At 42.6% G+C, this 20530-nt stretch overlaps 3 protein-coding genes across 3 annotated transcripts; 2 read left to right on the top strand and 1 right to left on the bottom strand.

The window, feature by feature from the left end:
* Nucleotides 1-3890: 3890 nt before the first annotated feature.
* LOC129372426 (transcription factor HES-5-like) lies at nucleotides 3891-5865 on the top strand. The gene is made up of 2 exons (XM_055049743.1): nucleotides 3891-4351; nucleotides 4763-5865. Exons 1-2 carry the CDS (start codon nucleotides 4295-4297, stop codon nucleotides 5183-5185), a joined length of 480 nt encoding a protein of 159 aa, XP_054905718.1. The 5' UTR covers nucleotides 3891-4294; the 3' UTR covers nucleotides 5186-5865.
* A 3815-nt stretch (nucleotides 5866-9680) lies between these two features.
* Nucleotides 9681-10926, top strand: her12 (hairy-related 12). The gene is given in 3 exon segments (XM_055049782.1): nucleotides 9681-9759; nucleotides 9762-9847; nucleotides 9939-10926. Coding segments are annotated over 3 exon segments (639 nt in total). The 3' UTR covers nucleotides 10413-10926.
* A 3395-nt stretch (nucleotides 10927-14321) lies between these two features.
* Nucleotides 14322-19020, bottom strand: LOC129372555 (taste receptor type 1 member 1). Its single transcript, XM_055049965.1, has 6 exons — nucleotides 18836-19020; nucleotides 18458-18746; nucleotides 16705-17469; nucleotides 16407-16625; nucleotides 15647-15767; nucleotides 14322-15247 (listed from the first exon to the last, which is right to left on the bottom strand). The coding sequence occupies exons 1-6, from the start codon at nucleotides 19018-19020 to the stop codon at nucleotides 14322-14324; spliced, it is 2505 nt and encodes an 834-aa protein (XP_054905940.1).
* Between the last annotated feature and the right edge of the window lie 1510 nt (nucleotides 19021-20530).

Raw genomic sequence — 20530 nt, 5'->3', positions numbered from 1 at the left:
GATTAAAGCTGACGCTGCATAATGAGTACAAAGACGGAACTGTCTCATACACAATAAACGTCTTGAAACGTCCTGTGAAATAAAAATGACCTTTTTAATCAGAGGAATATTTAGCTTTCAGTTTAATTCAAACAATCCGAATGACGCGGTCCACATTCAAGGACGTTCCACGTCAATCCATTTCTTTACAAGTCTGACAAGGCAAAGAATGCACATTTGTGAACCACGAAAGTCACAGCGGGTTTTTGTTTTATTACAATTTACACCCAAGATGAATAACCCTAAATGAAAAGATTTAAAAAAAATGTTTTCCTCCCTGAGTGAAGCATCTTCAAGACACTCCAAACAAAATCACAATTTTTTAAATATATGTATATAATCCATCAGTTTGTCCGGCATCACATCCACAGCAGGGGAAGAAGGGATCAGCCTCGTGGCTTCTTCCCTGGAGGCTCTGGTGAAGCTGATTGAGAAAATGGAGTGTTTTAGTGGAGCAGAAGGAGAACAGCCTGTCCCAGGCGTCCCGACTGCTCATCCCCACGCAGAGCTGAGCTGAGCTGCTTTGTTTGTGCACTTCCTTTCCAAAAGGCTCATCTTACACAAGCTGAAAAGAAACAGGATTACATTTTAGACATTTGGGTTTTATTTGTAAAATTCATCACAGGAATGGGTAGGAGTATTGAAAGCGGACTTCCAAAATGTGCTATTGCTTTGGGATTCTTCTAGAGTCTTCCCCATTTTTAAATCAAATCTCCACTTTAATGCAATCTAAAATACTTTCTAGTTCTAGATCAACTCAAGCTAAACGTCCAGGAAATGAACTTACGCCGTGCGCTGATCCCTCATGACGGTCGCTCAGTCAGATGTCGGCTCAGGGCCTCCAGCAGGTCTTCCAGGTTATGATTTTGACCACCAAGGTTTTCCTCCTTTAAATACTTCTTCACGCCAACTTTCCCACTCATTTCATGCCATGCTGGTTCTCACCGCGTCTGACCAATCACAAAGCAAGGCAGTGACAATAAAAAGTGAATAAATTAGTTGTAACGATGATAAACAAAGGCCCCAGTCTGAAGAAACGGCTGGGAGGGGCCCTTCAGAAACCTCTTGTGGCTCCCATGATGCTTTATTATAGGAGGATGTTTGGTGGGAATGTGGAGGACAAACTTTTTCCTTACAAGTGTCTATTTAGTGAACAATGACATGCTAGGTTTTTAAAATAGTATCTTCTTGGTATTTAGTTTAACTCATGTATGTGTTTAAAGAATCTACACTGATCCCATTAGGTCATCATTTGACCTCTAGCAAAGCAGTTACTTACAAATCACAAAAACGCCCAATTTTTCCTTCATTTATTCCTAAAAACCATCTTGATGAAGCAAATTAGAAGGCTTCTCAGCTCGCACACACACACACACACACACACACACTTGATCTTCTCATTTAACTTCTCGTCTCTTTTTCAGCCTCTCCAGTTCTCACGGTGTGCACCTCTCATGCTTGATTGACCAACAAAAGCTCTCGATCCATCCAGATGGTGTGCCTGGAAGCCCTGTTGACAAGCTCGCCTTCCTTAGTGTGTGTGTGGTTTAAAGGGTGGGTTGGTCACTCGGCCTTTGTTCAACGGGCCACACTTCCTTTGTGCAGCCTGCCTTGGAGTCATTAACACTGAAGTGTGGGAAGCCTGGGAACACAGCAGCTCCCACGTTCCACACGGGCAGGAAGGGAGCGTGTGACCGAGACGTGGCCAGCGGCAGGCTGACCAGCCTGTGTGTGTGTGCGCGCGTGTGTGCGTGCGTGTGCCTGGGGTATTGACGTGTGCTGAGAGCGGGAACGCGAACAACTGAAGCATTCTTCTGACAATTCGCTCTCTTCAGGTAGTCTGAAATGCTGGTCATGTGAAAGACTTTAAGCTTTTGATACAAGTGTTTAACTGGCTCCCCTTTTTTTTTCTCAAAGTGACACAAAAAGTAAAGGGCTGAAGAGAAACAGTACTAGCAGAAGGTAAGTGAAGGAGAAGAGCTGAAAGTGTTAGTTGAGATTGACCTATAAAAGTCAGTATGTCGAAGTCTGATTCCAACATCAGTATGTAAAAAAAAAAAAGAAAACAACTTGAAGCTACTTCTTTAGAGATGCAGTCGGATCACCGTCAGCAAAGACTTTTTACTGCTTCGTCAATGTTGTTGTGTAAGCAACAGGACAGCAACAGCCTTTCTGTTTGCATTTAAAAAGGTCCCACCTTGATGCAGGGAAAATTTCCCTAAAGTGTCAATAATATCATGATATTTTGAAATATGTGCTGAAAGGCTTTCAGAGATGCTCTATTAGTGTTTTATCTCCAATCTGGTGCTAATTGTTGCATCATGACTTTAACTGAGGCGGGTGAGGTCTGCTTCACATATCAGACCTCGTCTTGTCTATCGACGCTGGGTCGAGCCCCAGGCCTAAACTGGAAAACACAAATTCAGAGATGAAACAAGCTCATAATGTTAATGAACTTGTGCTTTTTTTTTTTTCTATTGCAAAGATTGGGGAAAAAACTTCAGTCTCTACATGTAGGGATGAAACAAACGACAGCCGTGGATACATGTTTGCAAAATACAATGTGTTCAACTGTTGACTGTGTGGTGTATTCTTTGTAACTTTGTGATTTTGTTTATTTATGATGTAAAACGCCTTGCTGCTGCAACGTGTCGCACAAATAAACTTGACTGATTGATTTTTGATTGATCGTAAAGATGAACTGAGACCCACTTTATTACTTGGGTCATGCATGCTATGTGGGTCTGATGCCTGAAAGCTGCATAAAGTATGTGAAAGCGTGGGCTTCTAAAGTGGAAATGTGAAAAAAGTTCAAAGTATGTGAATATTGTGGAAAACAAATACATGAAACCATAGAATTAACATTTGTTGTTTTCTCCTAACACCGAAACTTCCTTTATTGTGATCTGACAGAAACCAAACTATCGATAGATTTATATGCAGAGAATATATATTTTTACACATCCAAGCATCAGCATCTCAGCTTTAAGCCACACTTTCGAGAATCCAGTAACGTCGATGGTCTCTCTACATACAACCAGACCCAGAAAAGTTTTTTGCATCTTTAATATTTGTTTTATTTAAGACACATCAAATCTTTTGCCAACCAACTGAAGAGTCAGTCACAAAATTGAAAAATACAAAGTTTGATTTATTTGGTTTACACCGAAGTTCCTTCTCCTGCTTTTGAAACGTTTGATAACATTTTGACTGTCACAGAACCTCATGCTGTTCATATTCTTAGCACTTGATCAAATCAGACAATAAAAGGGAGCTGTGTGATAATTCCTCACAAACAAATATTCCTGAATTATGAAACAGTTTAAAGTTGCAGGTAAGCAAACATACAGACTTATTCCACACATTAGAACATGGCTGAAAAGTTCCCTTGTTAATTCCAGCACCAAGTGAAATACATTATATAGATTAATCAGATTACTCCCGTTTTGACATATTTATATATGCAATTTCGAAATGAATCTGTCAAGCCTGATCAGGACGTAGATCCTAATTTATTGAATAAGACTGCATGTCATCAAAATGTTAATCTCAGCACTAAGACAGAAAAGACCTTCCAGGGGCCCTGATGGCGCATCGGGGCCCCTGGCGCCACCTCGTCCTCAAACACAAAGTTGCATGCTTATTTATTTTAAACGCTTATTTGACTCCTCCGGTTCTCTTCCTTCCGGTAGAAGCCCCTCCCTGTTTGTCCTTTTGGCGTTTCCGCGCCGTCCCGACCTGCTGCTCGGCGGCACCGGGGAGGTTTGCTGCCCCCATCAGGTGGACGTGGAAGTGGCCGCATGTTGGGCGTCTCGAACACCCACGTGCGCCTGGTGGCGGAGCCACTTTGTCCGCAATTACGTGGCAGAGGAGACGACATGAGACAGCGGCGTGCTTCCCTCTGGGGTCACCACTTTCCCATATCAGCACAAGCGCCGGGTCACTCTCCCAGCTCCCCCCGGCCCCCCTCACCACCCCGGGGCATTTTCTCTCGCGGTCCATTTCTCCACCTGCTCCCCGGAGGCACACTCATTGTCCCCACGGCTATAAACACTTCATTGAGCATGTGGCAGCCCCGCGCTCCCTCAAGCCCTTCCCAGCGCTCCCATTGGCTCCGGGGACTGTGAGAAACTCCGACAGGACTCAGACTCACACATTCATATGGAGATGTGTGTGTATAAATACGCGGCCGCGCGGACTCGACGCGGCTCTTCACGCCGAGCTGAACGCAACGCGCTGCTCTTGCTCCGCAGCCATGGCGCCCACTGCTTACGGCCAGGCGGGCAAGGAGCACCTGACCCCCGCTCACAAGGTAAACCTCCGCCGGCTGAGACCTGGAGGGGGCGGAATGACCGCTTTTGTGACTGGCTTTGTGCAAATGATTAAGTACAACTCGAATGTTTCTTTGTAACCGAAGTAGAATCATAACTTTTACTGAACAGTCGGTTTTTTCTGCACCAAAATAAGCTTTTATGTAAGTTACTAAAGTCCAATTGGTCCTGAAAGGGTTTTAGATTTATTTGACTCCACCAAAACTCTTGTAACATTTTGGATCTTTAATGAATAGGCATTCTTTTGTATAAGGAAAATAACGTAGACTCCTTTATTTGCTTGATTTTCTTATTACTTTTGGTGTGGGTCTAAATTAGGCACTTACCTTGAAAAGTGACTATGAAAAGTGATTCAAACTTACTCAACTGTCTTCCCTTTTTCTGTCCTTCAGCTGAGAAAACCGATGGTGGAGAAATTACGCAGAGACCGCATCAACACCAGCATCGAGCAGCTGAAATCCCTGCTGGGTCCAGAGTTTCTCCGGCAGCAGCCGGACTCGAAGCAGGAGAAGGCCGACATCTTGGAGATGGCCGTGTCGTACCTGAGGAGCTGGCAGCAGCAGCAGCACCTGACCTCTGGCCCCGTGACGGCCAGGGACGGCTACTCCCGCTGCGTCCAGGAGGCCGTCGGCTTCCTGTCCCGCTGCGAGGTCCAGACTCCGGCTCACCGGCTGCTCCTCAGCCACTTCCAGGCCCTGCAGGCGTCCGACAGGAACGGCCTCAGCAGCCCCTCTCCGCCCGGCTCTCCCCTCCATCTGGTCAGCTCCAGTAAGGACCTGGGCCCGACCGGCGGCTCTCTGTGGAGACCCTGGTGAACAGACAGAGAGAGATCACTACGTCTGTGAACGTCATGGACAGAAAAGTAAAAGACTCTCGTGGAGTCGTGACTTCCTTCGACCTTGGACACAAGTTTAACTTCGTGTAGAGAAGCTGTGCAGGGTTTCCCATGGAAAGACAAAACAGAATATCAGTCCACGCTGGATACTCGGTGTGGACTGAATATCCACACCATGTGTGTTCGTTCCTTCAAAAAGACTCACTCTGTGATTAGTCGCCTCTCTGTTCCTGAGTGGAACGTTAATGGAAAGCCATTGCTGTGCCCTTTGAACCATGTTGGTTTTATTTTCTTTAAATGTCTGAGACATTTTCCAGAACAATCTGTGCATTGATACTGAGTACCAGCCATTTATATGTTTCATCATATTGATGAAGCTTTATTGAGCCAGTGGATCCATGTTTACTGTAATCCTGTTGGGATTGTAACATGTGTATTTTTAACCATTGTTTGGCTTTTATTTGAATGAGTGTAACTGGAAGCTCTGTTTCCTGTCTGTTTATGACGTCCATAATAGATGTTTCACATCTCCTACTTAATGCCTTTTATAAAGGTGTTTTATTCTCGCTTCAGACTTACTGAAACAAATTGTTGTGTTGCTTCTGTGAGAAGTTTGCATTTGAAAATGTGAAATAAAACAACTTCTGATGAAGTTTTAAACAAAAACCATCAGTGTTTGTCTTAATTTTAATCATTATTTTGTATGCCGTGTTGATAACATCTTGACTTGGATCTCATTCATCTATTGAACATTCACCTGAGAGACAAGAAATTCCCTGCAATATAAGATTTAAATAAAATTATTTATGAGATACTTCAACAGAAGACGTAGCGAGTTAAACTTACAATGCAGGAATGACATGTCATTCGTGTTACTGTGAAGTAAAAATTATTTCTTTTAAGAATTTTATTTTAATTCTTTAGTCATTTAACACTCGTATTGTTCAGTCTGTTAAAACATGTAGGTCTCTGAAGAATCAAATAGGTTTCCTTTTGACCTCTCCTTGGAAAAGTTCCAGTAGGCTGTCAGTGACTAAAATAAGGCGCCAAAGTTTGTTAACAGATAACAGATAGTTTAGGTAAATACAGTAAGATGGAATAAGCCCTAAAGTCTAACAAATGTCTCCATTGAATGTTAGAAGCTCGGAGTATGTATGAGGTCTTACAATGTTTTTGATATGGAAAATTGTTCCATTAGCATCCTAAGTTTTGGAAATTCCCATATTTTGAACAAGAAGATTTTTGTCAACTAAATAATTAACTGACCTTTCAGTAAGGAAGAGGTTGCATCCTGTCCACCCTGTGGCGACTGACTGTGCATTAAACCAGGGAGTGACCATGTTGTGTAAACAATGCTACAAATTGTGAGAGCTTGCTGTGTGTTCCCCGTTTGCAAACGACAGAGAAACAGAAGAATTTTGCTCTTTGCTATTTGCTAGAGTCTGTGTGTTCCACACAGATTAGATTTTTTTCTTCCCACAGTTACCAGCTTCAAAAGTGTCTCGTCTTGCCTCGTGTTCTGGTCAAGGACGTGTGGAAACAACTCAGGAAGTTTTTGTTTCCCACTAAACCTCTGAAGATTCTCAAAACGTCCCTAAACCTCAAAGAAGGCACGTTAAAAAATTATTTTAAACAGGTTGGAAATGATCATTATAAAAACTGTCAGGCTTTGGAAGTCACACTTGAACGTGAAAAAGCCACCAGTATGAATAATTAAAGCTGCAACTTAATTATCAAAGTGGTCAAACTGTTTGGCCTTTTCAGCTGGAAAATAGGAGGCTGAGTGAAACTCTAGTAAGAACACTGCAATGTTTGTGAATCAAGAAGAAAATATAACCTTATTATTTATTTACTTTCTACATTTTCTCACATTTTGCACTCGGTATTGCTCGTCTACTGACTGTAAATTTAAGCCTGGCTCACACTTCCTCCTCTAAGCTGCATCCTTTGTCTGGACAGTGTGCAGAGATGACCCCATGCAGGGCCAGGACAGACATAGACTATATACATATGTATAAATATATATTTCTCTTTCCAAGGTTTTTTGTGGGCATGACTGGCCCTTATTTGAAAGTAGGCTAACAGGAAAGAGAGCGGAAGACATGTGGTTGTTCCCTGGTCCAGGAATCAAACCCACGACGTCCGCATTGAGGGCTAAGGCCTCCAAACATGGGTTGAGCTAAACCCCTACGCCACCACAACCACCTGACCAAAGACTTTTGATCAAAATTACTTTAAAATACCGACACACCCATAAGCAGGGAAAAAACATCCCAGCACTGTATTTTTTGTATATATTGTATCCCGTCCCATCTATAGTATTTCTCACAGGGATTGCTAACACCTTGTTTAGTCCGTCCTTGTTTTCCAACAGGTGTTTTTAGAAACTGAGAAATGGGCCGGGGACGCCCCTGCAGGTCACACGCTCCACTTTCCTCTGTTCCACCAGTCGCGGTGTGACGCCAGATGCTTGAATTATGTCTCAAGTGCTCCTAAAGTCTTTCACAACTGTTTTTTTTTCTTCTTTTTTGCTGTGTGCAGAAGTTGTGGAGAGTGTGGCATGCCTGCCTGAGACTTTCTCAGGGTCTAGTATGCCAGGCCAGATGGCCTGGCTGCAGCCGTCCCCTCCCCTTCTTCCCCTTCAACAGGAGATCAAACACCGTAGCTAATGTGATGTGTAACAAGACACACTTCCATTGTCCCCCGTCTCAGGGCCAGTGAATAGACTCAGAGTGTGGGAAACGAGAGATACCACTCTCACAGAGAGATGGCTGATGGGTAGCAGTCCCGCGCCGCCGCAGCTCTCAGTGATGGACGGGATTTTATGGCAGGAATTCGGAGCTCTCGGGCCGCTGGTGGGAGGGGAACCCATCTTCCCACACACTTGCAGACAAAGAGCTCCAGCAACACTGTGGTGAACACTGAACCTTTTTTGGGGGGGAAAGGTCCGATTTTGCACAGACACGTCAGGTGTGACGGGAACAGACAGTAGCCTCATTTTTTTATGTTATGAATAGAAAGCAAACGTGGCGGGAAGAGAAGAGGAGGTAGAAACAGCAGGTTGGGAGTTTTTACTCAAATACGTGTCAGGATGGCGCGTTCTTTGAAGTTTTAAGCACCAACAATTCTTCACATCGCGAAATCTTTATGAGATTTTGAAGCTAATCTAGAGGACTTTGGATTCAGTGCCAAAGATTACCTTCAGAAGTCACACAATAAGTATACAAAGTCCATGTGTGAATCACTTAAACTCAGTTTAACCACAAAGCTGTGACACGACAAACACCCCACACAGCTTAAGGAAGCAGTAAAGAAGTTTAAAGCAGAGTTATAAAACAGTAACCCTCCGTTTGAAGGTCTGACCTCACTCTTCAGTCCGTCACCTGAAAAAGGAAGAAGTGTTGACAAACTGGCCCATTAAAACTGATGCAGTTTGGCTAGTTGTTCCATAATCAATGGGGGGAAATTAGGACGTACCAGCTGGGCGGATGGAAGCAGGCAAAGTCACACAAAGGTCAAAAATAAATAATAAAAAAAAACCCAGTCATTAAAAAGGACACAAAAAATATGAAGAGAAGCAGTTGTTCTGGTTTCAACAAGGAGGAACAAGTGGTGGCAGCATTATGCTGTGGGGGTGTCTTTCTTCAGCAGGCACAGGGAAACCTGATAGAGGTCGCCAACAGTTGACACTGGAGCAAAAAGGCGCAGCTTCCAGCAGGACGGCAACAGATCCAACACGCATGTTTGTGTGTGTTAGAATGGCCTAGTCAAAGCAAAATCAGAAAGCGTAAACATTTCAGCATGTGGAGACGCAAAGCAGAGTGCCGACTCAAAGAGTCCGAAGAAATGCGAGCCGTGCTTCTCCGCATTGCTATTTTATCATTTGTAAGTGGCTCAAGGATGAAAGCAGATGCAGAAACAACAGAACAACTGCAGAGTTTTACATGAAAATGACAATGTTAATTCTTCTTTATAGAAGCACACAACATGGGTCTGACACAGTAGATCCCAGGAAAACACACTGAAGTTTCTGGTCGTAATGTTATAAAAGTGTAAACGGGACATGAATTAGGTACCGTATCTAGGTCATATTACACTAGTAGATTATGTCTAAAAATGTAATGATTCTGGTACAACTAGTGCACTTTTATAAATATTTTGGGGTAAAGAGACACACATGGTCTACATCTAACAGTTCAGATGCTAAAGGAAATATTCAAAGAATGTGTGTGGTCATCATCTCTTTTAAAGCTTTCCAAAATAAATAAATAAATAAATCTCCATCTAACCTGATAAATTCTGTGATGACCCCTTGATACACTTTTAATTACCTGTTGCTTATCTTGGGAACCACACCAGGCACAGATATGCTCTCTCTCTCTCTGATTTATTGACGCGTCCTCCATTGTGGAGCTGGGAGTCCCACTGGTCAGAGTGTGGGAACCCCAGCCCGGACTGAACCGCGTGGCTTTGTTATGCTAATGAGGCGATATAAAACCCGGAGCGAGCTCCTCCAGAGGAATCAGAGCCAAGCGTGTTGCCCTGCGAGAAGCATCTCAGCTCAGCTGCAGACATGTCCCCCTGCCCCAACAGCTACTCCTCCATCCACCACCTCAGGATGTCTGAGAGGGACAACATAAAAGTGAGTAAAAAACGGTTTTTATTTGTGATTCTGAAAGCAGAAACCTCCTGTCTGTAGCAGGTTTCTTACCCGCCTGCCTGCTCCTTCACAGCTAAGGAAACCCATAGTGGAGAAAATGCGCAGGGACCGCATCAACACCTGCATCGAGCAGCTCAAGGTCATCCTGGAGAAGGAGTTCCACAAGCAGGAGCCCAACTCCAAGCTGGAGAAGGCCGACATCCTGGAGATGACGGTGAGCTTCCTGAGGCAGCAGCTGCAGTCGGGTCTCTGTCAGAGTTACTCCCGCTGCCTGAGGGACTCGGTTCACTTCCTGTCCGTGGGCTCAGCCACGGAGGCCTCGGCCAGACCTCAGCAGGTCCTCCGGCAGCCAGAGCAGACGCTCCGTCAGACACAGAGAGCCAGCAGCTGCTCCCCGCTCAGACCTGACACGCAGCCGGACAGCAGCAGCAGCAGCAGCTGCAGCAGCAGCAGCAGCAGCAGCAGCAGCAGCAGCAGCAGCAGCAGCAACAGCAGCAGCAGCAGCAGCAGCAGCAACAGCAGAGGCCCGGTGTGGAGGCCGTGGTAGAGAGACTCTCTTGAGACCTGAGGGGAGCCGTTCTCTCCCTCACTATGTAGGAAATTTATTTCCATCCTGCTCGTTCAGCGTGGGTTCATTTATTGTCTCATCACATTGATGGACAAGTAAACGCAATGTGCTTTCTGTCTTGTTGCCTGATTTGTCTTTCTTCGTGTTAAAAACTGAGGATTCATTTTGAGTGACACAGTTTTTTTTTTTTTTTTTTTTTTGTGATGTGATAGTTTTTTACTCCGGTGGAGTTTATCTTGGGTCTGCTTTATGTAACAGTATATGTTTCTGCCCCACTGTGTGTTACTGACAGCCTTTTTTGAGAATATTTCTCTTCTGTTTTAAATTTTATATGCCAAATTTTAGTTATTAGCCCACAAGTGGATGTATGTCCTGATATTGTCTGGATGGATGTTGATGTTAACATTTTCTTTTAAGGTTTTGACCTTTTTTTTTTTTTTTGTTTGTTTTTTTTAATTTCCCAAGCTTGTGTGACAATTAATTAAAAAAAAGATGCAATCACTCTTGGTGTTGTTTAGTGTCCCTGCAAAGGATAAGCTATTTGAAATGACTTCCACCTCAGGTGACTTAATTAGCAACAGTCAGCTTTTATACTAAAGTGATGACAATCCAATATATACTCCAAACTTTAAATTATAACCGAGTTGGCTTTTATATTTTGTAGCTTTTATCTTCGAACACACGAGTGCAGCTATTTTAGCTCTAAAACTAAACCTCATTGGAGGCAACCTGAAAAACACCCAAAGAAAAAGGATTATTATTATTATTATTATTATTATTATTATTATTATTATTATTATTATTATTATTATTATTATTATTATTATTATTATTGTTGTTGTTTTTAATGAGGATTAAGGATGAAGTTGCCACAGAAACCAGACTTACCTTGCAACCTGCACACACAGTGAGCTACTATTTCTACTATTTCTCACTAGTAAGCATGATGGAGGACCTGTGATGCTCTGGGCCTATTCCTACTCCTACTGTCGTCTGAGTCTTGCTAGCCAGCTAGCATGGCATTGTGAATTCTTTGAAACATAAAGTCATTTAGATAAGAGTTTGCTTACCAAAAAACAAACAAACAAACAAAAAATTGGTTTTATCGCTGAGTCTAATTTTGCTTGTTTAAAAACACAGGACCAAATCAACACACTTAACCAGACACAAAACCGATATTCCTTCACTTTCGGTCTGAGATTTCAACATATACAAGGAAATGTTTTAGATATTAAAGCCTCTACGATGAGACTGAGACAAATAAAATAACTCTTCTGGTCAACGACAAACACGCATTTGTAGTGTCCAAATCGAAAAGAATAATCTGTAGCACTCTGATGTCGTCTTCATTCTGACATCCCGTTGCTGTGGACAGAGGAGTGCGCTGACGTTCCCTTTCATGTCTCTGGAAGAGCTGCTTCTTGTTCATGGTGTAATATCAGCACAACAAAGCCACATGTTACAGCAACAGCTTTGGCGTTAATTGCCGGGACTCCCATCACTAAGCAGAGGGGAGGAGATCTCAAGGTGACCAGCAGAGATAAAACCGTCCCCGTTAAACAAGTCAGCGTTGCACCGATGGGCTGCCCGCCTCTCATCAGGAGCTGCTGCTTATCTCCCCCTCAGGAGCCACTCAGGGGAATCCAGGCCGCATCTCCTGATGGGTGTCCAGGGAATAACCAAACAGAGCTTGATCCATCAGTGTCATCCAGCGGGAAGCTATCAGGAGAAAGATTACAATCACTCACTCGTTGATTGTTGCTGTGGAACAATCTGCTGCAATCTTAGTTAAATGAAATTTGTATGTAAAATGCATTTCATTCATGGTTGCCTGACAGCGCTGGCGCCAAACGTTGTAGCTGGAAAATAATTTTTTTTATTACAAATGTCCCTTTTGCACATGTTTATAGGATTATTATTATCTTTTTGTATTGAACAGCAAAAGTTAAAAAGAAAATAATTCTGTTTCTTTTTTGTCTTTTAAATTCCTCTGTTTTAAAACCAGAATCCAATGCGAACAAGACTTGTGAACTCCAGAGGGCCTTTAGCTTTGGCCTTTATGCGCCGCCACAATAAAACTCCTGCTTGTTCAGCCGTGGCACACTTCGATTGTTGACGGAGGGTCTTTGGCTGCGAGTGGACAGACAGACTGTGGGAAAGCCGAGCTGGGGCTCTACTCACACATCTACTGGTCAACGGTGCTGACCTCCTTGCTACAAAGGAGCCTTTCATCTCTCCCTCCTCGCACACAGCAGCCAAGGGTGCACACACACGAGCGCACGCGCATACGCAGATTCTGCATTTATTGATGCGAGGCTGCAGTTTATAGTGTCAAATTGCTGCAACAGAAAATGTCATTTTGGTTGTCAAAGAAGCCGAGGAAGAAAGATTTCATGAAAATGTGTTGGTTTCTTTTAACTTCCTGTTGTTTGTATTCACACCCTTTCAACATTCATCCTTGTTTTTGTCAAATGAAAACTATTTCTATGCTAAGCCCTAGTGTGTTGCAACCTCAAGCAGTGTTTTTTCTATATGTAATTATCAAAGTAGGTGACTTTATCTAAATTGAATTTCAGTTGTTTTATGAAGTTCATGAAACTTACTGAAAACCAAGAAACACCGCAGGCAGGAGAGCAAACGCTGTACATTACCCACAACACACCAGACCGATGGTGAAACATGGTGATGGGAGCATTATGCTTTTCTTCGGGTTCGCTGGTCAGAGTTTAATGGAAGATGAATCGGACTAAATACAAAGTAATCCTGTCAGAGGCTCCGAAAAACTTGACGTAACCCTAATTAGGCAAGATGTGTCCTAATTAAAGCCCAGATGCAAATCCAAGTAGAATTTGTTACAAAACTTGAAAGTTGATGTTCAAGGGCAAAGCTTCCAGTCTCTGTTGATTTGCTGATTTGTTTTTCTCTTTCATTTTTTTTTTTTACAAAAAATGACGAGACTTGAAGCTTTTACTGCAGTGACAGATGAGATATTAATGCATGCCACACTTTTCAGATTTTATTTCAACCAAAAAAAAAAAGAAAAGAAAATCACATATCCCTTTTTCATGCGCTTCTTTGCGTGTGTTTATTACAAACAATCCCAAACGGAAACATCAAAATGTGTTGTGATGTTAAATGTAAAGTGTTCCTCTGGATCAGAAAACTAAAAAATACATAACTCAGAAACTTGGTGTATGTGTCTGAGAATGCACTAGCTAGAAAATGAAGCATGAAAAATGTCTGACTTGAACTGAAAAGGAATAAATTTAAGATTATTTGTTGAGGTTGGTGGATAAGGTACGCTCACTTCATCCCAGAGCAGGCAGATTCACAGGAACCTCAGTCACATGACACCTTCATATTTCACGGTAACAAAATTGTGTGACCAAATTCAACTTTATTAATCTCATCCCAACATTTTCCCTTCATTGTCTACAGGATTCATTTCTCTGTTGATTATCTTTCTTCCACAGCCGACATAGAATAACTAATAAGATTAATAAAATGTTATCGTTGTCAAACCAAACATCGTAAAATGTTAAAAAGTCGAAGCTCTATTCTGTCACTTTTCACTGGTACTGTCAAAATCTGGAGTTTAAAAGGTGTTACTCAAACACAAAAACAAAAAAACATAAATAATGGTGAAATAAAATCTGGGCTATAAACGTAACAACAGATGAAATATAAGTTTGACGAGCTGTTTCCTGGTGTTACCACAGTTTTGCCGTTGTCTTTCTGTTGATCTTTCTCCCTGACATTTTGCAAAAACATATCAAAACTGTGTGCAATTTTGCTGCCACTTTACAATTACGCATTACTTTGAAAATGTCAATATATCACACAACAGTTTGTGGTCATTTGATAAAGGTTCGAGACTCAGAGCCTATTTCAGTTTTTCTTCATGGTGTACATCTGAATGCAGTTCTGGAAGTGTGCTGTGGTGTTCATTTGGGGCCTCAGAACGATAATGTACATTTTGGGGAGGAAGTATCCAGCCAGGAAGGCCAGGACGCTGAAGAGCGTGGCGAACACATGCGCCGCCATGGTGAAGGTTTCTCTGTTGATGAGGTAGAGGGTGAAGAAGCTCATCCAGGAGATCATGTACACCATCAGGCTGAAGGTGACACACTTGGCTTCGTTGTAGTTGGCCGGCAGGTCCTTCCCCATGTAGCTGAAAGAGAAGCAGAGGACGCTGAGGAGCGAGACATACGCCAGCTCCATGCCGGAGCCGACGGAGAGGGTTTTACTGCACTCCCGGACAATTTTGTCCTGGTAGAAGTGCAGGTCCTGGGAAGGCTGCGGAGTGTCGACGGACACCCGGAGCACCGAGATGAACAGGATAGTGGCGGACACCAGAAGGATGGTGACCTCTGGACCCTGCTTTTTCATCCACCTGTCGTAGGCTGGCGGCAGCTTGGACGCAAACTTAAATATGCAGACGACCTGCAGGGAGCGCACCGCGATGCAGGCCAGACACACAGAGAAGCTGATGGTGAACAGAGGCTGCTTCAGGACGCAGGCCGCTGGGGACGGCCGGCCAAAGTGGCACAAAGTGCTCAGGGCGGCGACCGTCAGGGCCGCCAGCATCAGGAGGCAGGTGCGGCCCCCGGCGGACTTGGCCACCGGTGTGTTCAGGTTGAGCAGGAGGATCACGGCCGTGCTGGAGGTCAGGAGGAGGCAGGAGGCCAAGAAGAAGAGGAGAGCTATGGAGAGAGGGTGGTCCCAGTCCAGCTGTATCACCGTCCTGTTCAGACACTCCTCACTGGATGGGGGGGCCCACTGCTCCGGCAGGCAGGCCTGACAATCTGTCAGGTCTAAAAGAGAGAGAAACATACAAATTTAGAAAAATAACTGGAATGTTGAACTTATACAGAAGCATATTTGCATTAGCATCAGCATCATTGTCTCATTTTGTACACATTTTCATAAACAATTCAAGAAGGATCTAAATTTGGTCTAATTGTGAATTAGTGTCAGAGTATAACTTGTGAATTCGGCGCCACCTGCTGGTCATTCACGCACATACAACTGTTCAGTAATTTTATTTATCTATTCTATAAAAATCAAATGTAAACAATTTTCCAACCATGCAGTGACTAGCTGATGCTGGACCCGTCTTGTTTAATGAGATCACAGATATCAATGGGATGTTACGCAGAGAACTCAAACCTCGCTTCCCTCTCATGAGTTTCTATTTCCTGTCTGTGCCTTACCACTTTTATTGAGGAACGTGGCAGAGGGACAGGCCTGGCAGTCGAAGCAGCAGGCATGCTGACCTGTCAGCAGCTTCTTGTGACCTTTCGGGCAAGGTGGGGAGCAGAAGGACTCCGGTACCTCCAGCACGGTTTGAAGGAAAAGAAAAGAAATTATTTTGCTGGAAAAATATAAATGAAACAAGACACAACTTCAGTAGTAAGAGGTTTGGAAGAAGAGAACAGCTACATGATCACTTACAGCATACTAAGAAATTGCAAATTTTTTTGTTGTTGTTTATTTGTCTCTGTAGCAATGCCATTAAGAAAGAAGGGGAGTGAAAAAACAAAAGTTTATCATAAAGCTATGATTATTGTTATTATTATTGATTTGATGGTTAAAGAGAAAATGAGAAAACAAGAAAAGAAAACGTGATGACGAAAACAACAGAAGAAATAACACAGTCCTCGTTTATTACATTGAATCTGAGAACTTGAATTATTTCATTAAATAATTTATTTGATTTTAAAGTTTAGATGTTTCTTAAATTTTTAAGGTCTGGCTGCCGTGAAACTTGAAACTCACAAAGTTTTGCCAAGATAATTAAATAATATTATTTTGGTATTTATTTATTTAATTCATTGTTCTTTTTTCACAGAGTGACCCAGCACTTATCCACAAACGTAACTGACTTATTTAATACGGGCTGAAATTTCTGGGCCCAGCTTGAGAGGCCCGGGTCGATTTCAATTAAAATACGTGGAACATCGTTGGTCGTACCGATTCTGAGTCTTCTTTGCCGTGCCACTCTATCAGACTGGGATCCACCGAGAGGGCGATGGGGTCCGGTGTGAAGGAGCCTACCACTCTGAGAGACCAGTCCGCCCCCCTCCAAACCCAGGACACTATATCGTACCCAGTGGGCGGGTCTCCATGCGAGTCAAAATACACAGAAGAGTTGCTGAGAGAAAATCGAACCTTCCTGAGCTGCACCAGAATCTGGAGAGGAGAGGACAAAGACACGGAGCTCAGCAGTTGGTTAAATGTTTGGGCTAAAGAGATGTTTGCTTCAGGTTACCTCAGGTGGAGTCACACTTCTCCTGATGCATTCTCCAGAATCACAGCCGAGAGCTTGGTGCAGAGCCTGAGCTAGAGCATACACTGCCTTATAAACATTGAAGGAGGAGGTGATGTCATATTTATCCATGGAGAAGTCGTTCTTGGCGAGGGAGTACAGGTTTGTGCTCTGCAGACAGCCATTGCCACCGCCATGCGTCACATTGGCGTCTCCGTTGACGTGTCGCATTGAAATCTCCACCATGTTCTTCTGGAACTCCTCAAACCCAGGAATGGCGGCATCCTTGACCGAGATCCCGAGCACGGTGCCGATGGTTTGGATCCCAGGAATCCCGGATATGAGGGTGGATGGCGACCAGTCCTCCGTCCCGATCCACACCTTTTCTGTGATGTTTCTCTCCAGCACATATGGGAGGAAGTCATGGAACTTTGTCTTGCTTGAAAACACCACGATGGTGTTCACCTTGGTCTTCAGGATGTTGTCCACCATGTTCCTCATGGTCTGAACCGTGTCGTCGGAGGCCGAGGGGATGATTCCTTGGTATGGGATGCAGATGCCGTGGTGAGGGGCTTGTTCCGACAGGCTCTGCATGCCCTGCAGTCCGTAGTCATTGTCGCTGCCTAAAAGAGCTATCCACATCCAGTTGAACCGAACCAGCAGCTGGATCATGGCTGCCACCTGGTTCTTGTCGCTTGGAATTGTGCGGAAGAATGATGGATAGATCTCCTTGTTGCTCAGCATCTCATTTGATGCTTCATAAGAGATCTACAGCGAGCAATCAGGAAGTGGAAAATTATATTAAATGGCTAAAACAGATTTTTATTTTATTTTTGCTATTTTGCCACAATTAATTTGGATGATGTTCAATATTTTAGATAATCAAACAAATTTTGTTTTGTGTGAGAAAAAACAGAATAATCATTTCATTTATCAAGGAAAAAATGGCTGTTGTTGCTGAAACATGAAATAACAGTGATTAACTTATCTTTGGTTTCCTTTCTATATCTGCATTCAGGCCTGATTACCGTCAGACATTAACAGTCAAACCTTAAAGTGCCATACCATAAAGTATCTAAATCTAAAGAAAAATCAAGTCTGGAAAAGGTCCAAAAGTCATTTCTGATTTTAGAGACTTCAGTGAACTTACACTGAGAGCTGCTATCAACATATTGAGAAGGTAGCTCTGCATTTAAGAAAATAAACCAATAATCAAACATGTCGGAGATAGCGTATCGGTCTGGGTCTACTTCCTGCTTCACGGCCTGGAACAATATATTCGAATCTCTACCAGCAAATCTCAACGGAGAACGTCCAGCCATTAGTTCCTGACCTCAAGCTTATGCTACCTATTCAAAGCCTTATTGAGGAGCTGCAGAATCACCTAATGGGCTGTTAATGTTAGAAAATGCTCTAAAGGCGAATTAAAACAAACGAACAGCAGGACAAACGTCCTCTATATTGATGCAAAGTGAGAACGACGAGTGAAGGTTTTTTCCCCCCATACAGTCAGGTTGGCTGGATAGCTTGTTTTCCTATTATAAATGAAATCATCATTTCAAAACTACCTTTGTATTTTCCTTACATTATATTTGACTGGTGTTAAAAAAGTGTCTAATTATTTGAATCATCTAAGGGTAACAGAAAAGCAAAAACTAAGAAATCCTAAAAGTACTTAAAAAAAGTTAGATTAGGACAATGAAGAGACAAATCATGTACATTTCAGGAGAACAACAAAAAATGTTAAGACTCCCACCTGTGGAATCACATAAGCCCCCAGCAGAGCGGCTGGCGTGAAGCTCTTGCTGCTGCTGTCTGGTCCAATCACACCGACTGCTCTCTGAGTGTTGCTGAAGTTCTGGTGCTGCTGCTCCAGCAGGTCCAGCGTTGCCAGGACACTGGCCCGGTTAGAGCAGATGTCGTACATCTGGTAGCCGAGCGTTACTCCCGGTAGCAGAGGCAGCGGGCCGGAGCTGTTGTTGATTTCTTCCACAGCGAATCTCATGGCTTGCATCAAGTGGAGCCCGTGTTTGTTAGGTCTTCCTCTGAAAAGTGTGAGAAAAAAGAAAGCAATTTAAAATAATAAAAAAATCGTTGGTGGTAAATGAAGACAAGTATAGTATTGGATGCTTACTGATTACATTGAACCAAAGCAGGCGGACCATTTGCAGACACATCAGTGTAATGGAGGGGGAAAAGTCCTGCAAAGGTAAAGTCACCCTGGAGCTGCATCCCCTCAGCTTGAGAGGTGTAATCTAGCTCCCCAGCAGCGAACCGCAACATCAGCCAGCCCAGGGGAAGGAAGACAGTGAGAAACATTGTTCAAAACTCAGCTCAAACTCCTCTGCTGACAAAAGTCGTGTAACCCATGTGAAAAGAAGCAGGACTCGTTTATAAGAAGCCTCCTCCGAAGCGAGAAGTCTCTTGTGACAGGAAGGAACACTTTGCATCTTTCAAGGGAATGCTGATCCAAAGAAGCTTGTTTGCATATTGAATTTGTTTGTGAGACTGTAGCGTTTCCCCTCATGAAAATGAGCTGGAGACATGCAAAAAAAAACCAAAAAATAAAAAATAAAAATAAAAATAAAAAACACCAAAAGGGAAAACACTTTTATTCTACTCTCATGTATTATTTTGGTCAAAAATTCTGCTTTGGTTGTTAAGAATTGTAAAGAAACATATTTCTGGTCGAGTCATGCGTTGCTTTTTTTTTGTTTTTTGTTTGCGATTCTGGTTTTTTGGTCCAGGGGAACTGTGACTTCTTTGACACATTTTAGGGAAAAATACAGCTTTAAATCTAAACCTTTATGCAAATAAAAACACATGGGACAAATAATCATGCCCCCATAGTACATTGACCACAATCAGTAAACTTTCATGTTTTTGGACGGCAGAAGGAAGTAAATTTATTGTAATTGACCAAATGTAAAAGCATAGAGTATCTGAACATTACCTTCATGTTTTTTATTTACTTTTAGTAAAACGGTGAAAAAGTTGGGCAGTAATAGACATGAAACAATCAGATTAAGACATCCAAATGCCTGACATGTTTTTGTAATGATTGTGAATTTTGTGAAAAGACCCTTCTCTCTTGTTTCTGCTACATTTCTGCCATCCTGTTTCCTCAAATTAAGGCACATCACAAGAGAAATTTTGACTAGAGGTGTAGATCCGTTTGCATTTTGGTGATATTGTAGCCTCAAATTACTTAACACACTTTTTGCATTGGAATACAATCTGCCCAAGGATTACCTCTCTCCAAATCCCTAACCCATTGTTTTGACTGGGATAGTGTGCTTTTTTTCAGCCACGGTGTTGTGGAAGCAAATGTCTATGAAAATGAGCTCATCTGTCCAAACACAATGATATGTGATACTTCTGATGAAACAAACTTGATTTCTGAACAACCTTTTTTTTATCATTTGTTTCTGAATTATTGAAAGCATTCTAAAACAAAACAAAAGTGTGAGATCTAACTAATTGATTCTTATTCTGAAATCCCAGCTCTGTGTCAGATATTTCATTCATAATACTCAAATTTTTGTCCGTTTGTCTTATATTTGCTTCTTTACAAGATGTGAAATGGACCTTAAGCAAATTATACGTCTCCTCCTAATAACAAGCCTCAATGCAAACCCCAGAAAATTGGGTATGTTGACCTGTTATTTGAACCAAAATTATATCTCTCAAGAATTGTGCAAAGCCAAAACATATGTGAATAGTTTACATCTAGAAAGCTTCAAACATGACAAGATTTGGTGGAATTGTGTTTCTTATTTTAAGATGACAGACTTTTTTTTTTAAAGAACAAGATACAACAAATATACAA

The sequence above is a fragment of the Poeciliopsis prolifica genome, unplaced genomic scaffold, assembly GCF_027474105.1.
Source record: "Poeciliopsis prolifica strain line A6 unplaced genomic scaffold, Auburn_PproV2 SCAFFOLD029, whole genome shotgun sequence".
Classification (NCBI taxonomy): Eukaryota; Metazoa; Chordata; class Actinopteri; order Cyprinodontiformes; family Poeciliidae; genus Poeciliopsis; species Poeciliopsis prolifica.
Note: the sequence above shows the minus strand (reverse complement) of the source record. Positions and strands in the feature narration are given on the sequence as shown.

Bases quoted from the DNA above. Each gene is read 5' to 3' on its own strand.
- LOC129372426 (XM_055049743.1), top strand. From the start codon at position 4,295: ATGGCGCCCACTGCTTACGGCCAGGCGGGCAAGGAGCACCTGACCCCC. The intron at 4,352-4,762 runs GTAAACCTCCGC...TCTGTCCTTCAG, and splicing joins ACCTGACCCCCGCTCACAAG to CTGAGAAAACCGATGGTGGA.
- LOC129372555 (XM_055049965.1), bottom strand. From the start codon at position 19,020: ATGTTTCTCACTGTCTTCCTTCCCCTGGGCTGGCTGATGTTGCGGTTC. The intron at 17,470-18,457 runs GTGGGAGTCTTA...TGCTCGCTGTAG, and splicing joins GGGCTTATGTGATTCCACAG to ATCTCTTATGAAGCATCAAA. The intron at 15,248-15,646 runs GTAAGGCACAGA...TCTCTCTTTTAG, and splicing joins CACGTTCCTCAATAAAAGTG to ACCTGACAGATTGTCAGGCC.